We start from the raw sequence: 21,467 nt of genomic DNA on the forward strand, positions 1-21,467 counted from the left end.
GGGGGTGTTCGGGTCCAACAATCAATCCCCTTTGTGGATATATTACTTGGACAGTTGGTTTTTGTGCAGTTGACATATTGAAACTCTTTTAGAGAACATTTAAGATGTTATTTGATAAAAGTGCACTGAGCAGTCTTTTGCACAGTTTCGTGTTTCTTTCGGAATAAGATTAGGGGGCAGGTTTTGTTAGGAAGCGGGGGCTGCCCACAGTGCTACATGTGACATTTTCATCAGGAATATGGATGTGTTATTCATCACGTTCATGTTCATCATGAATGTGTGATTCATGATGAATAACACTTTCATATTCATCAGGACATGTGACACGCTGTGAATGGTTCTGGGGGTGGGTTCCTTAGGGAACTTCCCTCTAAGGTTAGGAATCTATTGATGGAGTAATTCTAGCATGCCTTTCACCCAATAAGAACTCCAAAAGGCATGATTATTTCTTACCTAGAAAACCTATTTATTAGCATAATTTCTTAAAGTTATATAATGCAAATACTCATACACACTACTCACATTTAGCGAGGTTTGAACACTTGACCCCCTGGGAGGTGGGCTTTACCAGCGACCTGGATGTCCCTGGACCCCATTTGGGTTTATTAGCATAGTTCTTGGGACTTCGTGGCGTGATGCATGTACCTTTTGTGTCAAATGACAAGTACTGTTTGTGGGATTTCATTGAAGTCCTGAGGTTTCAATTCTAGAATTTCATTTTAAACCAAATGCGGGATTGGAAAGGAATCCAATTCAAAATCCTGCTAAATCTAGCAAACCAAACCAAAGCAAACCAAACCAGACGGACCCATTCTTTGTATGGAACAATTTTGACAAACATTGTGCACGAGTAGTCAGGTCTGGTCGAAGTTTGAAAGAATGTTTGAACCAAGGACTTGATGTTGTGTTTGGTATATATGAAAGTACATGAATTTGTTGTCCTACATTTGGTACATAGAACATGACAATAATCAAGATAAGAATCTGATAGATGCAAAAATCGTTCTTTTTACATGTTTTATAATAAATTAATAATTAAAAATTTTCAGAATTGTTTGCAGAATGAAAATGTAAATACATGCCCTTGCTGACTGCAAGACGAGCCTTTATCATTATGAATCATTTGAAAAATAAACTCACAGAACTTTTACAAGATCAAATTGTAATTGGATTGGCATTGGGTCATTTAGAAAATATGGCTTGAGAGGTGCAACGCTTTACCAGAAAAACTAATAATACTTCTCACTACAATAAAATTTGGTTTATCGGACATCAAAAATGTTCGGATCTTAATACACTATTTTACACAATTTGAGTTTATAAAACCAGACACTTACATATCATATCTAAAAAAGTTGTGAAAAGTTTATTATTATATGTCTTTTTGGCATCTTAAAAAGCTTTTTAAGACACTTTTGAAACAAAATATCTTGCTACCTTTTCATATGTATGTACCTACTTGAAAAGTGTCTTATAAAACATGTGTCCTATAAAAGTGTTATAAAAAAACAATAGGACACTCTACTTCAAAAGTATCACTTTTTACATTACTTTTTGATAGGATACATACATGTTTAATCACATAGACTTAAATCCTATAAAGTGGTCTATTAGAATACTTAATGACAGTACAAAATTGGTGGGAAAATGGAATGCGGATTATAAAATGGTTTTTTTTTCCTTGATCAGATTTAAAAAACGGATGTGCGAAGCCAACAAACATTGGTCAGGATTTCATGTAAAAAACGTATAAGATTCTACAAATGTTATTATCTGTGTCTCTCATACATATACTGTTCCAAAGGTCCATATTGTGGACCCTTTATATGCAATACAAATCCTTTCATCATCATCAACGCATTTCCCCACCATTCATCTGCACCCAAAGAAAACAAAAACCATCCATAAATCAGAACCACAATAATAATAACAGTGCAAAAACAATTTGTGCCCATTCCTTTACATTACTAAAAAGGGGACCTACACGTACACGGAGGAAGGTTCAAATGAAAATAACCACCAAATAAAAGAAAACAAAAACGGTCAAAAAAATCACATGTGATTTACATTCGCGATCAACACAAAGGTGTGCAGGTGACATGGACAAAGTCGTGTGAATCATATATGATTTGACCCTTTTCTTATTCTCTTATTTGGTTACCGTCATCGTATGAACCTCACACACACATACATGCGCTCTGTCTCTCTCTCTCTCTCTCTCTATATATATATATATATAAGGGTATAATCAAATGAGATGTTGAGAACATGGAAACCAAATATTTTCATAAACTTAAAATAATCATGAATAATTCTCATCTTGGATTATATATCACAACATTCATCATGAATAGTTGGTTCTAGGTTATCAAAATATTTACGGTTCTCATTTAAACCTAGTCCTACATGAGTTGACCATACAAAAATACATGATATTTCATAATCTCATTAATAATCGTAAAAAAAAACAAAGAAAGCAATTCAATCTTACCCGTTAAACCATCAACGCTGCATCAAGTATTTACTTGACAACTTCCGTCACTGCTGAATGTAATCTAACTCACCGACACCAACACCGACACCATTATATACACAATCATCAACTGCACTCAGAACCAAAATCAAAATCATGTATTATAAACAAATAACCTTAAAAACTAGACTTGGGATCATGTCAGACCAGGTTGTTTTTGTGAGACCACATAAATAACACTGAACCTTCACAGTAAAATACTATGAAGGTAAGTAGACCATCCCATTGTTTTTGAAGGTTCGGTGTTTTCATACCTTCACAATGTTTTGTTGTGAAGTTTCAATGCTATTTTGTGGTTTCATGAGTCTCACAAATACAAGCTGGTCGAAGGTGGGAAAACCGCAAAAGATGAAAATTTGAGAAACACTCGAGTAACCATTCATCTGTACGATATGCACAGGTGCATACAAGTAATTTATAAACAATTTGTCAACTATACACATGTGCATAACATACACACGTGTATAAAAACCAAGAAACAACTTCAATTACTTGTATGCACATGTACATACCATCCAGATGAATGGTTACCAGGGTATTTCTCAGTTTTTTTTTTGGTTTTCCCCTAAAGCTCCCTCTCTCTCTCTCTATATATATATATATATACACACACACACACACACTATCTTATAAACCATAAACCCGGTTCATATGAAAGGTACCTGGAAACACAGAAAATTGAAGTCACTGCCCTCCACTTCAGCAAGATTATGATTCTCCAAATGACAATCAAAGACAACAAATTGTTTTTTGGCAACCATCTGATCAATCTTTCAATCTGCAACTTTTTTTTATTAAAAGTTAAATCATGTTCAAAATCAAGCCTTGATCAGAAGTATTGAATCTTGGGTCTTTATTTGTATCAGAAACTAATGCCACTTCAAACTCTACTAACTGTATGTACACTTGTACAAAAGGGGTTGCTGATATCTTGAAAACGAAATCCACCATAAATCTTTTCTCTTCCCAAAATACCCCCAAGATTAGAGGTTAATTCCTCTGTATTAAGGTTTCCCACATCATCAAACTGTCCTAATCACCTGCTAATTACTTCCATTGCAACCCGAACCAGTTGTAACAATCCTTCGACATCTTGAAAGTTGAAATCGAGAGCTGGTTTAATTACTTCTTTATGTTCGGGTGGTGAATTAGAGGCTGCAAAAGCACTTTGAGATCTCCTTGAAGCCTCCATTGCAAAGTTGACATCTTGTGCCTGAAAAGATTTAGATGTAAGATGCTGAAAGCTACGAGTTAAACAGAAGATGATTCATGGGTTTTCAAGAGGGAACTTACAAAGTTAAGTATTCGCAAAAAGTTGGGTTTATTTCGAGCAGCGATTATATGATTTCCGCCATTTTGGGGGTCGTTAACACCTTTGGGTAGGGTGGCTTTGTCAACAGCCGCTGGGTTGTTCAAGTTATCGATGTCGGAGGCGGAGGAAGAAGGAGACTCGCCTACAAATTGGGACCAACAAGATTCATATGTGAAGTAATCAAATACAATATGTGTCTGTATATATATACATATTAATTACTCTAAGTATTCCTTATCATAAAGAAAAAGTTGGTTTTGAGAACCTGAAAACCAATTATTTCATGTATTATTCATTATGAATAACCCAAGATATTCATGAATATCATTCATCATGAATACCATCCAATTTCATTACAAATAATATTTGTGATGAATATTCATCATGAACAATACATTAATACTTGGTTCTTAAGTTCTCAAAATATTTACGGTTCTCATTTAAACCTCCCCTTGTCATATACTCCATCTGTCAGCATAAAAGATGCAAAACTTTCCCTTTTGATACATCTCATCAACATTGCAACTATTTTTTTCCAGGAAGATTCCAAGTAAAAAGTTGCCTATTTGCTACAAATAAATTCCCGCTATCGATTTGGGTTCACTTGATTCTTTTTCTAGCAGAACCCGTCTTTATTAAGGGAATTTTAGATAATTTACCGATGGTAAAAAGATCTCATTACGTGTTGAATAAAAAGTTAATATTTTTCATGAGACGGAGTACAAGAGAAATGTGCAACTTAAAATGCAATAAATCAAGAAAATTTCAGACAAAAAAGACACAAGAAACAAAGTAACTACTAATATACCTGTCGGACCTATTTGAAGAGACGTTTGCAACTCCTGCCGATCTTTGGAGGCACCGGTATGTGAAGAATAGACCACCTTTAAGTATGCCACCTCGGCTAATTTGTAAGCCAGAGCTGCAGCGGCCATCTCTTTTGATTTCTCGTATTCATGAGCGACATACCTATTAACCAAACATTGATAAAAGAAATGAATATATATATATATATATATATATATATATGAGCACCTTTTCACATGAAGAAATCTCTCTATACTTGGAAACAACAGAAATGATACGGATTCATCAAATAAATACAAGTTGATCAATCTCAAGATTCGTTTTGGGTGTGTTTGGCATGCAGACTGGATACGCAAGAGTGAGGTAGGCTGATGAAAGAATTCTTTAAGGTTTATGATTAGGGGCTGTTTGGTTGGTTTTCCATCAAGTCCTGTATGGGGAAAACTGTCTGTGTGGTTTAATATGTCTGTATAGATTCGGAAGCTTTTTATTTGGGAGGGTTTTTCCATAGATGGAATGAGCGTGTTTTTCAATTGGGAGGCACATGTTTGGAAAAAACTTTGCTTTCTGCATAAAGCTCCCCCCTAGAACCTCACTGAATAAGCCATTTTCTATTTCATTAAATCACTACCAAAGAGTCATGTATAACTGACTAAATAAGTTTCAAGTCCTATTAACCCATTAAGCTGCTAACGAACAGGCCCTTAATTTGACACGAGTATTTTAGTAATTTACCAATTTCTTCCCACCTCCCCAATTTTCGTTCCGCCTTTTTTGGTGGGACAAAAAGATGCATTTTTCTCCTACTCAGTCCTGTCCTACAGTCTAACAGCCCACCAATACAGCAAACGTGAGACTACAAGTTTTTGTTTTGTCTTATCATGTAAACGAACCGATTAAACTGAAATTAGATTACTGAGGTCACAATAACGGTTAATTAAAGTCGAATAAAAGGCCTGTTATATTTATTTGAAAAGGGTATAATAGGATGTCTAGTTGTTACTTACTCGCAAAGTTTTGCAGTGCTACTGTACATGCCCATTGACGGAATGATATCACCATGTTTGCCACTCTCACTATTGCACGATTCTAATAAAGACGATCCATAAAGAAACTTAAGAGCTGCTTGAAAATAAAGCGAGTTACTCTCGTGGTTCGATCCAGAATTCTGCAAAAACCAGCCAGATTACTCCAATCATCACACAGTGCAACACAAATGAACATGATTTAACGTAAAAAAAGGATCGCTGTAAACCTTAAGGCGATCAGCCATGTGCTTAAGAGCTTTTGCCTCTTTTACAGCAGTTGCAGCTTGATTGGATGATTCCCGTCTAAGGGGACTCGGTGCATCATGATCTCGTCCCTTATGTCTATTCGGGGTTGGATGCCTTACGTTCATGGACTGACTTCCATTCTGAGAAATGGGATCCCTTCCCTTTTTCTGTTTTAATCCTTTTGATGCTGAATCAGATCCCTCAACGGCATCGATATTTCCTGCATTTTCTTTCTGAGAAACGAGAATAGGTTGGGGAGGTCGTGCGGTCTCGTTTTGAGCTTTACCAGAAGGAGGCAAAGAGAGCGGCTTTCCTCTTCCAGAAACATCCCGCTTTGAAAATCTTTTACCGTCACGTTCTGTTGGCGGGTTCTGCTTGATATCCGGTATTGAGATAACATCATCATGGTGTCCGTGTTTCAATTGGGCGTCTCGTTTAGCACTCTCGCTCAAATGTTTTCCGGAGGACTCTTTCTTTGAAACAGACCCCTTTTCAAACTTATCAGAATTGATGGACAGTTTCTCTTGAGATTTGTTTCGTCCCCCCTTTGATTTTTCTTCATGAGTAGGAACATCTGTGTTTTCATTCATACGCTCAGATATCTTTATATCAAATTTAGAACTCCGAATTTTGTCTTTTGATCTCGAAGATGATCCTTTCCCGTTTTTCCTTGCACGAGAGCCGGTGGCGTGAGACTGATCGTTATTCCTCCTTTCTTCATTATGGCCTTGACCCACCCCATTAGAGTACTGCCCACCTTGGTCTAAAGCATCAACACCGTCCCCACCAACATGTAAAGTTTCAAATTCAAGAGAAGGCATGATTTCCGCTTTACCGTTATTACTCGATAAGTGACCTAAACCTTTCTCTATTGATTCCACTACATCTTCCTTCTTGAACGTGCTGGATCGATAACTCCCTCTATCATCATCCCAATCCTTCTTCGGACTGACAGCATCTCGACAGTTATCAACAGCTTCAACGTTCTTTCTAGAAGACACGAGCTTATCGGGATTTGAAATCCTCAAAGGAGACGAAGAAACAGACTCCACCGGTGACCCTTTTGCCTCCTGGTTATTCGGTTTAGTTTTATGAGAACCAGAAACCTTCGAAGAACTCGAAGTAGCAGCCAATGAAGCATGCATTGCCACATCTCTTTTACAAGAATCCATTATATCCAAGCTCTTTACTTGCTCATCTTTCACATTTCTACCTCTTTCTTCCTTCCGAGAATCGGGTACTTTTACTTTTTTGGCCTTCCTCTGCCCACTCTCGCTCATTTCTTCTACATTCACTTGGGCATCCTCAAATTCACTAGATTTCCTTTTCTTGGCAACATCTCTTTCCTCACGTTTTACCATGTGAAAGATCCCGTTTTGATTTTTTAGATTAATACCCAAAACTTTTGAGTCGGGTTTTGAATCTTTAGGTCGTTCATCGTATTCTCGATGGTCTTTCCTTGAAACGCCTACAGGTATATCACTAACAGAGCTTTTAATTTCCTTAAAGACAGCTCCATCATGGTCAAAGGTTCGATCTTTATCAGTTCCATGATTGTCTTCCGTCTTCACTTTCTTGGAATCCCTTATATAATCTTGACTAGTCTCTCTTTTGTTCCTAATCTTCAATTGATACGCATTATTACCTGTGAAAAGTGTCAAAAACCAACAAAATACACATTGAAAACTCGATAAAAAAGGGTTGGCAAAAAAATTTAACTTTACTTTCCATTATGATACCTTCATCCACAACGTTTTCACGTAGTTTCTTCTTCTCTTTGTGCTTAAATTTCTGTTTTTCTGCAATCAAGTTACTAGAATGCCCAGAATCTTGAAATTCTAGTTCAAAAGAAGACGGGTTTGCACCATTCAAGCTTCTCGTTTTATTTGACGCATGAAGATTCTTTTTTGTAGAGTTAGAAGACAAAGAGGGTCTGTCCGGTTTCGATTCATTTGGTGGATCTTTCGTTCCATGTTTTTTCTTTACACCCATTGGTGGACCAAAAGGTTGGTGTCTTTGATCAAGATGGAGAGCATCAATGGACATGGCTCCTGATTGGGGTCCGCCAGGATGAACGGGCTGAGAACCTTGAATCATAGGAGCAGGGCCCAGAAAACGGGATGTTATAGCCTTCGTTGTCTCCTCTTGACTGATGCTACACCGATTCATTCCAGGCCTATCAATGTTTCAAATGTTTGAAATATGTCAGAAGGCCTTATGCTTCTTTTGTAACAAAACTATTGATATAAAAGAACCATTTGAATTTAGAATCTTCGCCAAATCCCATGTCCCCCTTCTCGTCCCACCAATCACGTGATGACGCATGCTAATTTCATTTAATATAACATATAGGGTCAGGTTCCGATGAGACTAATAGTTATACATTCATATAACTTCAACTACCTTTATTAACCTATTTTTATCATCATGATGAAAACATTAACAAATCCATGCCAAATCCATGCAAAAGTCCGTGAAACCGACTAAAATTGAAGGTAACGGTAGATGAAGGTACTGAAGAAAAATGAAGTTAGATTAAAAAGTCAACTCATCAAAAGTCTCAGAAGTATTCTCACCATAACAGTTATTCTCACACGATCCCACGTCTCTCTCTCTCTCTCTCTCTCTCTCTCTCTATATATATATATATATATATATCTATATAGGGGAGCGATCAAATGCAAACCACTCAATTTGTACAAACCGTGCAAACCTCATTCAACCAATCATAATTTTTCATTTTGTTCATTTTTTTGTAATTATGAGAGGTTGATTAATCATTTTTATTGCGGAGGGTGTTAATCATAGATATTATCTTCATTATTTTAATTTTTAGAGAAATACATGAAACAGTTTCATTAATTTTAGAGAAATACATGAAACAGYTTCATTAAGTATTATATGAAACAATTTCACAATCATATATGAAACAACTTGATCAAAACAAGTATTATATGAAACAATTTCACAAGATTAAACAATTTCATGAAAAAATTTCATAAGATTAAACAATGAAATCGACGGATGAAGGTGGTTTGCACGGTTTACACAAATGAGGACGGTTTTTATTTGATCACTCCTCTATTTATATATATATATATATATATATATATATATATATATATAATAGAGAGAGGTTCATATGAAAACCCCAAAAAAATGAAAAATTGAGGAACACTTTAGTAACCATTCATTAGGACGGTATACACATGTATATACAAGAATTGAAGTTTTTCTTGGTTTCTATGCACGTATGCATACCGGACAAATTGCTTACAAATTTCTTGCATGCACATGTGCATACCGTCCAGATGAACAGTTACCAGGGTATTCCTCAGTTTCTCACTTTTTTCGGTTTTCCCCTAAACCTGATCCATAAACAATAGATATAGGGAAAAAAAGAACTTACAGCCAATCGAGCATGCTACAAAGCCACTTCTCAGGAAGGCTGCCGGGATTTACACCAGGTGGAAGAAGCCTCCATTTTTCACATTTGTCACAACAGACCCAATCTTCAACAGCAGCCACTGCAGAAGCTGCATCAGAAACAGGCGCATTTCCCGTTGTAAACGTTGTATGTGGGCCCACCCCCGGATATGCTGACGAAGATGGCTTCGGGCCTTTCCTTCCATTTAGTCTCTCTTTCGATGAATTATTACTTTCTAAAGTACCCTTTTCAGTAATTCTATAGTCCTTTGGCTTGTCCCCAAATGGCTTTTCCTCCAATCCCATGTCATCAAATTCATCAAGTTCCGGATCAAGTTCCCCAAAAAAATCTTTGTACGTCTCTCTCACCTTTCCGTTATTGATCTTCAAATCTTCCACTTTCGACCCACAAGCGTTGTTCCTACTTTTGGCATAAGAATCATTCTTTAAACAGCTTTTCGAGACCTCCACACTTTGGAAACCATTTTCCAAACTCTGGCTTCCTTTCGGTTTCTTTTTTCCACCAGAAGATGACGTCTCCTTGCCCGTAGCCAATTTCACACCGTCTTTTTCACGTGACGTGGCTTTCTGAGCGGTCTTCGGTTTTGACGGCTTTACTAGTCCGGAATCAAGAATCTTACCACCTCTTGAAACATCTGAATCAGATTTTGTAGGGAAACCCGAATACTTATCATCAGAATTTGCATTTCCAACTGGACCATCTTTTCTATACGGCTTCTCAACATGAGAATCATCGTGGGTCATTACCGGATCCGATGATTCTTCTTTTGGTATACTCGATGATCCACCTTTAAAGGCGGAACCTTTTCTGAAATCCAAAACATTATTACCATTTGGATTGGATAAAAGAGGGAGCTTTAAAGCATTAGAAACAAGTTCTTCACAAGACAAATTATCCATGTTCACTTCTTTCTTTGTTACACCATCTTTTTCACTACAAACATTGTTACCATTTGTGGGGTCCACCGAAACAAAATTATCGTCAGATGACTTTGGCTTCTTCTCACAGATAATGTTCCGATCAGCTTTAGAATCGAACCTATTAACCGTCAAAAAACTTTCTTGGCTTCTCTTATGAACCGAGCCACAACTACTATCCTCCCACTTTTCTTTTTCCGTCAAGAATAAAAGATCATCCGGAAGTGGGGATAACAGCCGACCTCCAAGTATCGGAAACGACGTCATAGTCTGTTGCAGAATCAAAACGAAAGTCTTAGGGCCTGTTTGTTAACAACTTAGGGGATGTTTGGTTGGTTTTCCATCAAGTCCTGTATGGATAAAGTTGTCTGTACGGATTAATCTGTCTGTATAGGTTGAGAAGGTTTTTTGTTTCGGAGGATTTTTTTATAGGTAGAAGAAGCATGTTTTTTATTGGGAGGGAAGGTTTGAAAAAACTTGGCTTTTTGCATAAAGCTCCTCCTAGAAGCTTACTCAATAAGCCAATTTCTATATCATTAAGCCACTACCAAACAGTTATGCATAGCTGACTGAATAAGCTGTGAGTCCCATTAAGCTACTAGCAAACATACCCTTAATGAGCTTAATGGGAGACACAGCTTATTCAGTCAGCTATACATGACTGTTTGGTAGTGGCTTCATGTTATAGAAAGTAGCTTTGGTAAGCTTCTTGGGGGAGCTTCATGCAGAAAGCCAAGTTTCTTCAAAATCTTCCCTCCCAAATAAAAACACCTCCTTCCATCTATGAAAAACTCTCCCAAACAAAAACCCTCCCAATCTATACAAGCAGATTAATCCACACAGTTATCTTTACACATACAGGAGTCAGAACTTAATGGAAAACCAACCAAAGAGCCCCTTACTCTTTAAGCAAATTTTACATAGAAAAAGATGGAATGAAAAAATATTAGGGACATTACCAACCTCGAGAATACTAGTGGGCGATCCATCACACGGACTGTCACGAGGCACATGACAAAAATCGTCACTATCTACAGGACTGGCTTCCAATGATGATGAGGGAGAGACGTCAAGGCCAAGTCCACTGTAGATTTCAGCATTTTTTCGTGTCGTCAAGTTATCCGAGCCAACTCTGATACGAACCTTCAGTGACTTATGGTCAGAAGCGTTAGCAAAGTTGTTAACGGGTGGCTGTCCATTAGAAGCGAATTTGTCACCAGCCTTAGCAGATGACACGTGTCCTTCTTGTTTCATTTTACCGATCATCGGTGGACCCCTTGGTGCGGGCACGGATGGCCCACTAGCGGAAACTGGTCCATGTCTAGTTGATTGAGATGCATTTGATATGGAAACCGAATTCTGACGACCACCCTGAATAGTAATAAAATTGAATAAATTTGTGCAAAATAGAATCGCAAGTCCCCTCAAGGGAATCGACAGTGTATAGAAGATATCAACAAATCCCGACTTACATGCATGCATACACACACACACATATTAAAAACCACCATAACTTATCATGAGTGTCAATGTATGTCGTCGCATTTCTCAACGTCAGTAAAACTTGCTGCTTTTACTCGGGGATTGAAAACCTTGAGCTAAAAAGTAGCGTTCTAACAAACCTCATTTACCCTGCTTACGTGATCACCGGAGCTATAAAATGTTGCACTGATTCAATTGGTTAGGCTTAATTGGCTATACCTAAGGGTGAGGTGACCCGTGCTGCTTCAATTAGCAACTACTCGCTCAATTAAGTGTTTCAAAAAATTAAGGAAAGATCATTCGACTTTGGTCAACTTTGAGAGAATTATCCCAATCCTCTCAAGTAATTGCATCAAGGGAAATGAAACGAGTCATTTAGTAAAGAAATTGTATCAAAATAACATAATATCACGTTTTGTTTCTCCTATGCATACAAAATCTAAAAATAATTATCTTATATATTTAAGAGTGGGCAAATTGCATCAAAATGAGACGTATTTTGTTCCGGCTCCTGTTACAGGGAACATTGTTTCAAAAGCTTCATTTTGAAATGAAACGTATTATAACTTTGTAAATAAAAAATCCTTATAATAATGATTTATTAAACTTCTTTCTTTGAGATGTCTCTTCATAGATATCAAAATGAAGCTTTTGGAAGTAGTGATGGTAAAATATATTATGCGAGTTACATAATTCCTAAATTGGTGTATTTGTCCTGCAATCCTATGTAGCACCAACGCGCTAAACACGTTGAGATGGACGTCCATTTTGTATTTTGATAGGAAAGATCCCTCTAATGACTTCTCTAGGAGCTTTCTTCCCGACGTGGAGCAAGCAAGGCTTTGAACCCAAATAAATTACCTACAATGGACAAGATTTTTTTTGCCTTTGGTCAAGTTCGTGTTCTTCACATTATTTGTTGTCTCAACATGCTGACATATTCACCAAAGGCCTCCCGACCTGTCTGTTTAACAAATTTAGATCCACTTCACTGTTTGCACCTCCCAAGTTTCGCTTGCGGGGGTGTGATAGTAAACTATATTATGTGAATAATATATTTATGTTTCCTAAATTGTATATATTTAGGTTTCGTTAAGTAATCTTCCTCTACAACCAGGATTCCATTTCCTTGTACAAATGTATAAATACTGAGGAATACAAAACACCCTAATCAAGAGATTCACGTATGCCCTATCAAGTAAGTTCCCTAAAATAGGAACCGAACAAAGTATGTTCCATTTTCATCCAATTTGCCCTATTTAATGAGAACCACATACGCCTCAACTTATGGATTAAGCACTATAAGGTCAATGAAACTGCCTAGCTCAGCTTAATGCTTTTAAGAACACAACTAAACGTAGATGCAACCATTAACTATAGTTTAGATGGAGTTATAATACAACGACGACGATGGATGTTCCAAAACTCATTACCTCTATTTGAAGATCAATCGGGAATACGGAGGCAGTATTGGTAGTAACTTTTGGCGGCGTCTTTGGATGAGGACAAGCAGGAGAACGCTGATAAGTGGGCAAAAACGAACCGTATCCCCCAAACTTTGCCCCTGCAAATAAGTACAAATGCTACAATCAGCATTCCAGCACTTTTAGTTTGGGAATACCAACGATCCGCAACTTCTTTTAACTTACCCAAATTTTCAGCTGAAACACCACCTTCAAAATCCTTCTGAAAATGTCCCAAGACATCCTGAAGCTTCTCATCCTTCAGAAATCGCAACAACAAATATACATCAGAACAAAGTACAGTCTCCATAGGGCAAGACGGAATCACGTCGCTTATAAATTCTTTTGTCAAAAGTTCAAATATGGCAAGCACAAAACTAAATGAGCAAGACACGTACATACTAACTGCGTTTCTCTACTTCATAAAAAGAAAAGAAAAAGAAACCCTAATCATTATTTGTTAAAAAATGTCGGTCACTTTGCTAATGTAGAAGCAATCAAATAATATTTGTTCTTGAATTCCCCTATCTACCTTTCTCTCCCTTTTGCTTCCAATATTTTGTTCTCTTTTCTAGGATAAAATCAACCACCCATGAACCCTTTATAAAAATTAAATAGGGAAAAAAACTACCCATCAACCTATTTGCAATGGTGGAAAAGCATTTTATGGTAGTTACAAGTTAGAACTGGATTCCTTAATTAGCATGGCAAAACATTAAAGGACTAACCATTTCGAATGGAAGGAGTACTAAGCCAGCAAAGTAATCTTTATTGAAAGAAATACAAACAATTCAGGAAAATAGCGATACCAATGTCATTAATTTCTACTTAAACGTAAACAACATCTTGACATATTCACATCTAGAAACTAGCGGTGCTTCTAAACCTTATAGAAATCCCATTCTAGTGTTTTGGAGTGCGGCCTTTGTGGCGTTGACTGTATCCCTGAATCATTGACCACATATACGAGGGATGCTAATTGTGGATATGGAAGGAGCAATCACCATTAAAGAATTAAAACATCAAAGTAAAAAAATCTAAAGTACAACTTAAGCTTTATGGCAGCATGAGAAAGAATGAAGTTAGGCAACACCATGAATCTTTTCCTTTGTTAGTTTGGACTAATTAAAAGCCATGATAAGGTTTAAGTTTATATGTGTTCATCCACTTTCTTTTGTTGGTTTGCTTTTAGACTTCTACACACACGCACACACACATTTATATAAACACACACGTGGATGTGGGATCATAAACTTTTTAGGGATTTTGAGTTCTAGCATCCACGTATCACTACATTCGTATATCACCACTTGTATCCTTGCAACATAGATCCACATCATAATTACTTGCCTAAAACCAAAACCACTTGTTAACCACAAGGGTTGTGGCTTGGTGGTTGAGGTTGTGGGCAATGTGGTGGAATATCCCATCAGCCCAGGATTCTATTCCAGGCATACACAACAATTGTGGCCATTGAGTTTATCAGGACTGATTTCTTGCAGTCACAATTTGCCGGGATTAGTTCGGGCATTGCCTGAGACACCCTTCCAAAAAAGAAAACCACTTGTCATAGTTTCTCTAGGTTTAAATAGTAGATTCGTCACGTGTTCAAATACAGTAAATCATGATTCAAAACCCCACTAAAAAAAAGCAACCTAAAATTCAACCACTCCATATCAATATAAATTGATTAACCAATTATGCTTAATAAGCTCCCAGTGATCTTCACTATGCACAATCCAATATCCACAGGTCTCCAACAATCAAATCATTTCTGATGCTATCGAAGACATAACTAAACACAATTAGAAACAAAAGCTAATTATCTAACTACTAAAAAACCACAGATTCATCAGCAAACACTAATTCAAGTTACTACAAATACAGAAACAAACCAAATTATGAACAACACATAGATCTAACCATCCAACATACAGTAATTGCTTTGAAACAACACACATTTACTATATAATTGTAATTGAACAACAAACAATTGAAACAAACTAATCGAAGCTTGACTAATAGTAGTTGAAGAAATTGTTCCTTACAAGATATGAGAGAGCAACATCAGGGTCAATTGTTGAATCATCGTCATCATCATTATTATTCTGAAAATAAGCCTCTCCTTCTTCAAGTTCAGTCTCTAAATCCATCTCTCCACCTTCAACACCATACCTCGAGCTTAACCCCTTCCTACCATCTCTACTCCCAACAGAAATCATCCAAAAGAAAACCCCCAAAAAGAAGAAACCAATCTAATACACTTTCCCCAGATAAAACTAAATTTTAAAAAAGGAAAACAGGAGGAAAAAAAGCTATATCCCAATCGACCAAAACTTGCTTTACAAAACCGCAACGAAACTCGAAAATCTCATCGACCCTCTTCAGATAATCGAAAACCCATCAAAACCCAAGAAGGAATTATCGGAAAACAACAAGATCGGAAACAAAAACAATTTTCACCCACCAAAATCAAAATGAAAAATTACCGCAAAAAGGAAAATAATATTGTCAGCTCGGTTCCCGATCTCTGATCAAAATTGGTTCAATTTGCTGACCCCCTTTTGTGCTTGGATCGTGCTAAAATTTTGACGATCTTCTGTTAGCTCAAATCGATGAGCGATGAAAGAAACAAAAACGGAGGAGACTCTGGTTTTGGTGTACAGCTGCCGCTTTTTTTCCCTTTTTTCTATTTATTTTCATAATTACCATTTAATTTTTATGAGGATTTTATTATTTATTAAATTTATTTTTTATATATGGAAATTTTAATAAAAAGTTTATTTTTTAATTATGATATGTTCTTATCCCCCACATTAATTTCTACATCCATCCCTACTTCCCATTTTAAATATTAAATAATTAAATATATTTAAGTTTTATAAACATAATATATTTCATTTAAAGGTATATTGTGAGCATAAAAAAAAATCAATGTCTAGTAAACAGTATATAACTGTTATCATACGTGTAACTCAGTTGATAAATGAATAGAACGACTTTGCTCAATTATACAATATGTTTAAGTTCAAACAGACGGGTTTGAACCCTCTACCAGCCTCGAGTTAACAAGTTAGCATTGAAATGGCTCATCGTATATGGTTCATAGGGTCAGGTTCAGTGCAAGACTTGTTAGGGTTGCCAGTCAGCAACATTTGCTCAAATAATAGTTTATAGTTTCTTTTTCCTATTTTAATTGCTACTGACCATTAAATACATTATTTAAATCGATATCTTTGCTGTAAAATTAAAATTAACACCAAAATTTAGCAAGAGGCTATAATTCAATCGGTGTCATCAGATGCGTCCAAAATGACTAAAATACGTTTGTTTATAGAGTGTGGGGTAATCGAAATATAATAAAACGAACTTTACGAATTATAATAAAGAAATAAAACGGGGGGTTTAAAGGGTATTTTCTTTGATCATGAAGGATGGGGTCGTTGATGATATGAGGAAATCAGAGAGGGAGGGGAAACGATGAGGGCACTGTGAGATGCGATGATCATGTGCGGAAATGATCGGCGAACGGGTGGGGAAGAAGTTGACAGCAGAAAAAACGTTAATTCAAATTTCATGATTAAATTTCGTAAACTTCAACAAAGAAGGTACACGGATTTTAAGTATTTTTTCGACAGTTATTTGTAAATTTAAAACTGGATTAAATAAACATAACGATCGTTTTTTATAGAATCAGACTGCATTTGATATAGATGATCTTCAGTTTTAAACTACATTATATCTGCAAAAAAATTATAAGAGTTTAATAACATTTGATATTATTTTCCAAAAAAAATATATATCTTATTGCCATTTGTTTACTAGTGTTTGATCTAAGAAATTAAATATTAATATTTATAATTTGATTGTTATATATTTAATTGAATTGAAATCTAATTAATGTTGTTATCAATAATGCCTAAGTGTTTGTTAACTCCTATAATATTAGTTAAAGGAAATGTGTGTATGATTTGATGCATATATGTTTGATTATTATTTTTAATTAAATTTTATATAATCAGTCAAATACTGTGTATTTTTGTTTTGAATCTGTATTGGATATTGAAAATAATTCATTCGTATGATTTATCCCTGTTTTGACACTTCGTATAGGTTCCATGTGGGATAATATGACGAGGGGTCTCGAAAAAGCCCGTCTTATTGTAATTCCTAATATACACGACTTGTAAAATACTCAGTTTGTGAATATTAATGATGGTGATTTACCCCAGCTCGGTGGGTAACCCAGCTCAGCCGACTCGAAACAAGGACGGAGATTCTCTGCTGAAACAGGTCCTGGTGATCCCCGGTAAACTCAAACTAATGGATATTAACCGGGGATGAGATGTTAATCCTCGTACCCGTCGAGGACCGGGGTCGAGGTCGGGGGCTATTACTAAAAACCGGGGATGGGGCGAGGAATTACTAAACCTGCCCCATCTCTGCCTCGTTGCCAGGCCTAGTGAATATACCGTATTAATTGTTACGGAGGTGTAATTCAGATCCATGGAATAACACTATGCTATAAACAAGTCATGTTCGTCTTTTGGAAGAAGCATAGTTTGTTTAATACGTAAAATGCAGTTTTAATGCACAACACGCATGAAATGACATGACTTTCGAGGGTCAATCCAACTAACAGATAAAATTTAGCTCTTGAAAACTCTTGTTTTTAACCCGTTAATCCCAGTCGTCTCATTATCTTGTATCTCCAAAGCCCTACGGAAATCAATCAAGGTGTTTACAACTTGGCTTACACGTTCACGATTAAAAAAATTAAGACGACACTTTTTAGGTATTTATTTTTAAAATTAAAATAAATCCAAATACGTATCGTATCACGGTTCAATCGAGACCAAATGATTCCTAACTGAAAATAAATCAACTGTGAACTAATTTAGATTGGTTTCGGTATATTTTCTTTTAATATCTAAAAATTTAGTCCGCTCTTATTCTACATTAATGCATAATACTTCTATTTACAATCTCAAACCTGTATTTGACAACTGTTAAAAACATTGCATGTAACAATTACTATAAAAGTCCGTATTTTTTATTTTTTTTTAATACTCTTTACTTTTATTAATAACTGTTACGAAATGATGACATTGATTTCAGTTTATAAGAAGTTATGGGTGATATTGTATGTATCCATTTTATATCAGAATCAAGTCAAATCATGGATTGAAAATGTAAAAAAAATAACTTTGTTGTTGATGTATGTGTGGAGAAAATTATGTTGTGTTCTCACTGCGTTCTCAAGTTCTTTAAAGAGGGAAAGAAAATGAAATGGAAGGAAAATAATGTTGATTTTTCTCTCAAAACTTTCTTCCTAAATATAGGAGGAAAGAGAAGGAAATAAAAAGAACTTGTAAAAATTAAAAATATTTATTATAAACTCATATATACCTATCAGGTACATTTCACTATAAGGGACTGTTTGGTAGTTGCTGAATGTTTTGGTGCAAAATGATTAAGTGATCAAAATGATTAAGAGACTCTTATAATATAATGCAAAATGAAATATAATTGTTTGGTAATTATTCGTAATGAAATTAGGGTGTTGAATGATTAAGAGAGATCCAAGATAAAAAATCATTCAGATGATTTAGAACCATTAAGAAGCCGATTTTTTTGTCAAACAAGATTCAACTTTTAGCGATTCAAATGGAACTATTAAGAGGTAAACAAACAATCCCTAAGATAAATAAGGGTATATTTGTAAGAATGATTTTTTTTCCCTTTCTCTCTCATTCGAGAACATGAAAATTTGTTTTATTTATTTTTCTTTAATTTCTTTCCCTTCACTCTCAACAACACAAATTAAAAATTTATTTCTTTCCCTTTCCTTCATTTTATTTCCTTGTGAAATACTAGAACACATTAAGGGCATCTTCATTCCAACACTAAAAATACAAAAATGGAAGGTGTTTTCATCTGCAATTAACACCTAAAACGTTAAAAAAAACAGAGGTAAAATTTGTTGGCGTATATATTTGGAGGTCAATAAAGTAAGACTCTGTAAATAAATATTAATATAATATTAAACTTTTATAATTATAATTATATATATATATATGTGTGTGTGTGTATGTGTTGATAAAATTCTAATATATCAAGATGGTTATTATTATTATTATTATTATATTAATGATGTTTTTAATATTTTTTTAATGTGTGGTTAGAGTTGATTTTTTTTTAATATTCAATTAACCTGTCATTTTTAGTGTTATCTTTTTAGTTGTTGGGTTGATGTTTTAACCCAACACTAAAACACTAAAAAATTATAAAGATCAATCACAAGGGTGGTGCCTGATTGGTTTGAGTTTGACTCCAAAGGTCAAAAAGTACCAAAAGGTCTCAGATTCAAATCTAATAAGGAATAAAAATTCACTTGTGGCTACAGAGGTTTAAATGCGGTGACTCCGGGCTATCTGCAAAGCAGGCGATCATCCTGGGATTAGTCGACTCGCATAGCGGGTTGAATATCCAGGTTAATCAAAATAATAATAATTATAGACGTCAATACAATTGGTCACTATAAATGATATATTAAATATATAATATTAAGTTTTTATAAATACTTATATTATTTTATTATTATTATAATATTAAAGAAGGTTTTCAGTGATTTTCTTCAGTCTATGATTGAAACTGATTTTTTTAGTGTTTAATGAATCCATCATTTTCAGTATTTTTAGTAGATGGGTTGAAGATGGTCTAAATACAGATCTATCTGCTAATTTCATCTTCAGATATATTAACATTAAAACGTATTTTTTACATTTTCAATGTATGATTTAACTTAGATTCAAAATCAATGGGTAGGGATGCAACTAATTCATCCCAAAATTATTTAGGTTGTTTTTTTATTAAAAAAAATATTTAATCCACGTCATCACAATCTTCCAAAATGCTTCTTATCCATGATGGGTAGAAGCATATACTATTCCTGGAAACCTCCACCCCAAGCAAAATCCAATTATAATCTAGGGTTTTCTATTTTTATCTAATTAATTCTTTTATTATCTTTCCATAAATTACATATTTAAAATACAGGGTTAGGTTTACGTGAGACCGATTTATTTTTATGAGACTTGTGAAATCATTTTTTTACACTTGAAACTTTACAACAAAATGCTGTGAAGGTAAAAAAAAATCGAACCTTCACAATAAAAGGACTGTGAGGGTTACCTTCATAGTGAAGTTTCAAGTGTAAGAAAGTGGTATCACGAAAACATGCTGGTCTCACGTGATTACAAATGTTTAAACATAATCAACATATCGAAACTATTACGACATGCAAAATGAGAGTAAGTTAACCCATTTTCGTTAACCCATCAACACCAAAAATATTGCCTTGTATTTATAGTATTGGTATCTTGTTCGTTTAGTAATTCTCGAATCTCATCATAACCAATTGACGGTTTTTTTTTGTGTTGAGTTTCATCCAGAGACGGACCCAGTAATTTTTTCATATCGTGGCACCATGTCAAAACGGTTGCACCTTTCACGAATGTAAATTTTTTTTAAATTATAACGGATGGATTTACAGTGGCACGTGCTAGCATAGGCCCTTAGAGGGGTCTGTTCTGGGTTCGTTTGTAATAAAATATGCTTTCCCCTTTTGAATTCTAAAACCTTTGCAAGCCTCGTGAGTTGAAATTTTTTCTTTACGATTAAACGATCATTACGTATTTAAAAGATAACGTTTGCAGTTAAAAAGAATAAAGAAAACCTATAGACTTTCGTTATCTTCGTTGAACCTAATTTTTCAACCTAAAAATCCATTTAACTGTTAGAATGCTTTTACTGAAATTGACCGTATCAGTTTAATAGATATCGTTTGTATCAGTTTAATTCATCAAGATTAATAGTTTGATTCTGATTTTTGAATGATCAGATAAGTTATTCTCGAATTTACAGATAAAACAATTATATGATTCTGATTAGAGGTGGACTTGGTATGGTACCAAGTTTTTTCTTCAAATCCATGTACCAACAAATTATAATTGATACGTAAAATCATACACTGTATACCAACTGACTGTCAAAACCAATTCTTATACACATGCTGCCTTTTGTGTGAGGATTGACTAAAAATTAAATTTGAGTAAAAAAATTGCTAAAAACTGAAATCACCTATCAGTTTTAATTATTTATGTAAATTTTTCATTTTAAATTTATAATAATTAAATTAAAACACGTGTCCAAATAACCCCTGATATTTA

The 21,467-nt window shown here is 35.1% G+C and overlaps 1 protein-coding gene across 3 annotated transcripts; it reads right to left on the reverse strand.

Annotated features, from left to right (window-relative positions):
- Positions 1-1,705: 1,705 nt before the first annotated feature.
- On the reverse strand, positions 1,706-15,850 carry LOC112505798. Of its 3 annotated transcripts, XM_025109798.1 has the most exons (14): positions 15,726-15,850; positions 15,285-15,397; positions 13,423-13,495; positions 13,207-13,337; positions 11,255-11,662; positions 9,336-10,561; positions 7,666-8,102; positions 5,908-7,571; positions 5,660-5,820; positions 4,654-4,814; positions 3,827-3,987; positions 3,196-3,746; positions 2,492-2,603; positions 1,706-1,876 (listed from the first exon to the last, which is right to left on the reverse strand). In XM_025109798.1, the coding sequence occupies exons 2-12, from the start codon at positions 15,387-15,389 to the stop codon at positions 3,570-3,572; spliced, it is 4,704 nt and encodes a 1,567-aa protein (XP_024965566.1). In that variant the 5' UTR covers positions 15,390-15,397; positions 15,726-15,850; the 3' UTR covers positions 1,706-1,876; positions 2,492-2,603; positions 3,196-3,569. The 3 variants fall into 3 exon arrangements, with proteins under 3 accessions (XP_024965566.1, XP_024965567.1, XP_024965565.1); XM_025109799.1 differs by having other exon boundaries at positions 11,255-11,434; positions 15,285-15,850; XM_025109797.1 differs by having other exon boundaries at positions 15,285-15,850.
- Between the last annotated feature and the right edge of the window lie 5,617 nt (positions 15,851-21,467).

Source organism: Cynara cardunculus (assembly GCF_001531365.2).
Source record: "Cynara cardunculus var. scolymus isolate 2C chromosome LG 2, CcrdV1, whole genome shotgun sequence".
Classification (NCBI taxonomy): Eukaryota; Viridiplantae; Streptophyta; class Magnoliopsida; order Asterales; family Asteraceae; genus Cynara; species Cynara cardunculus.

What these genes read in the sequence shown, in the direction of transcription:
- LOC112505798 (XM_025109797.1), bottom strand. Translation starts at nt 15,458, where the DNA reads ATGATTTCTGTTGGGAGTAGAGATGGTAGGAAGGGGTTAAGCTCGAGG. An exon ending in TGTTTCAGCTGAAAATTTGG is followed by an intron (nt 13,338 to 13,422) that starts GTAAGTTAAAAG and finishes ACTTATTTGCAG; the next exon opens with GGGCAAAGTTTGGGGGATAC. An exon ending in TGAAAACGTTGTGGATGAAG is followed by an intron (nt 7,572 to 7,665) that starts GTATCATAATGG and finishes CACTTTTCACAG; the next exon opens with GTAATAATGCGTATCAATTG.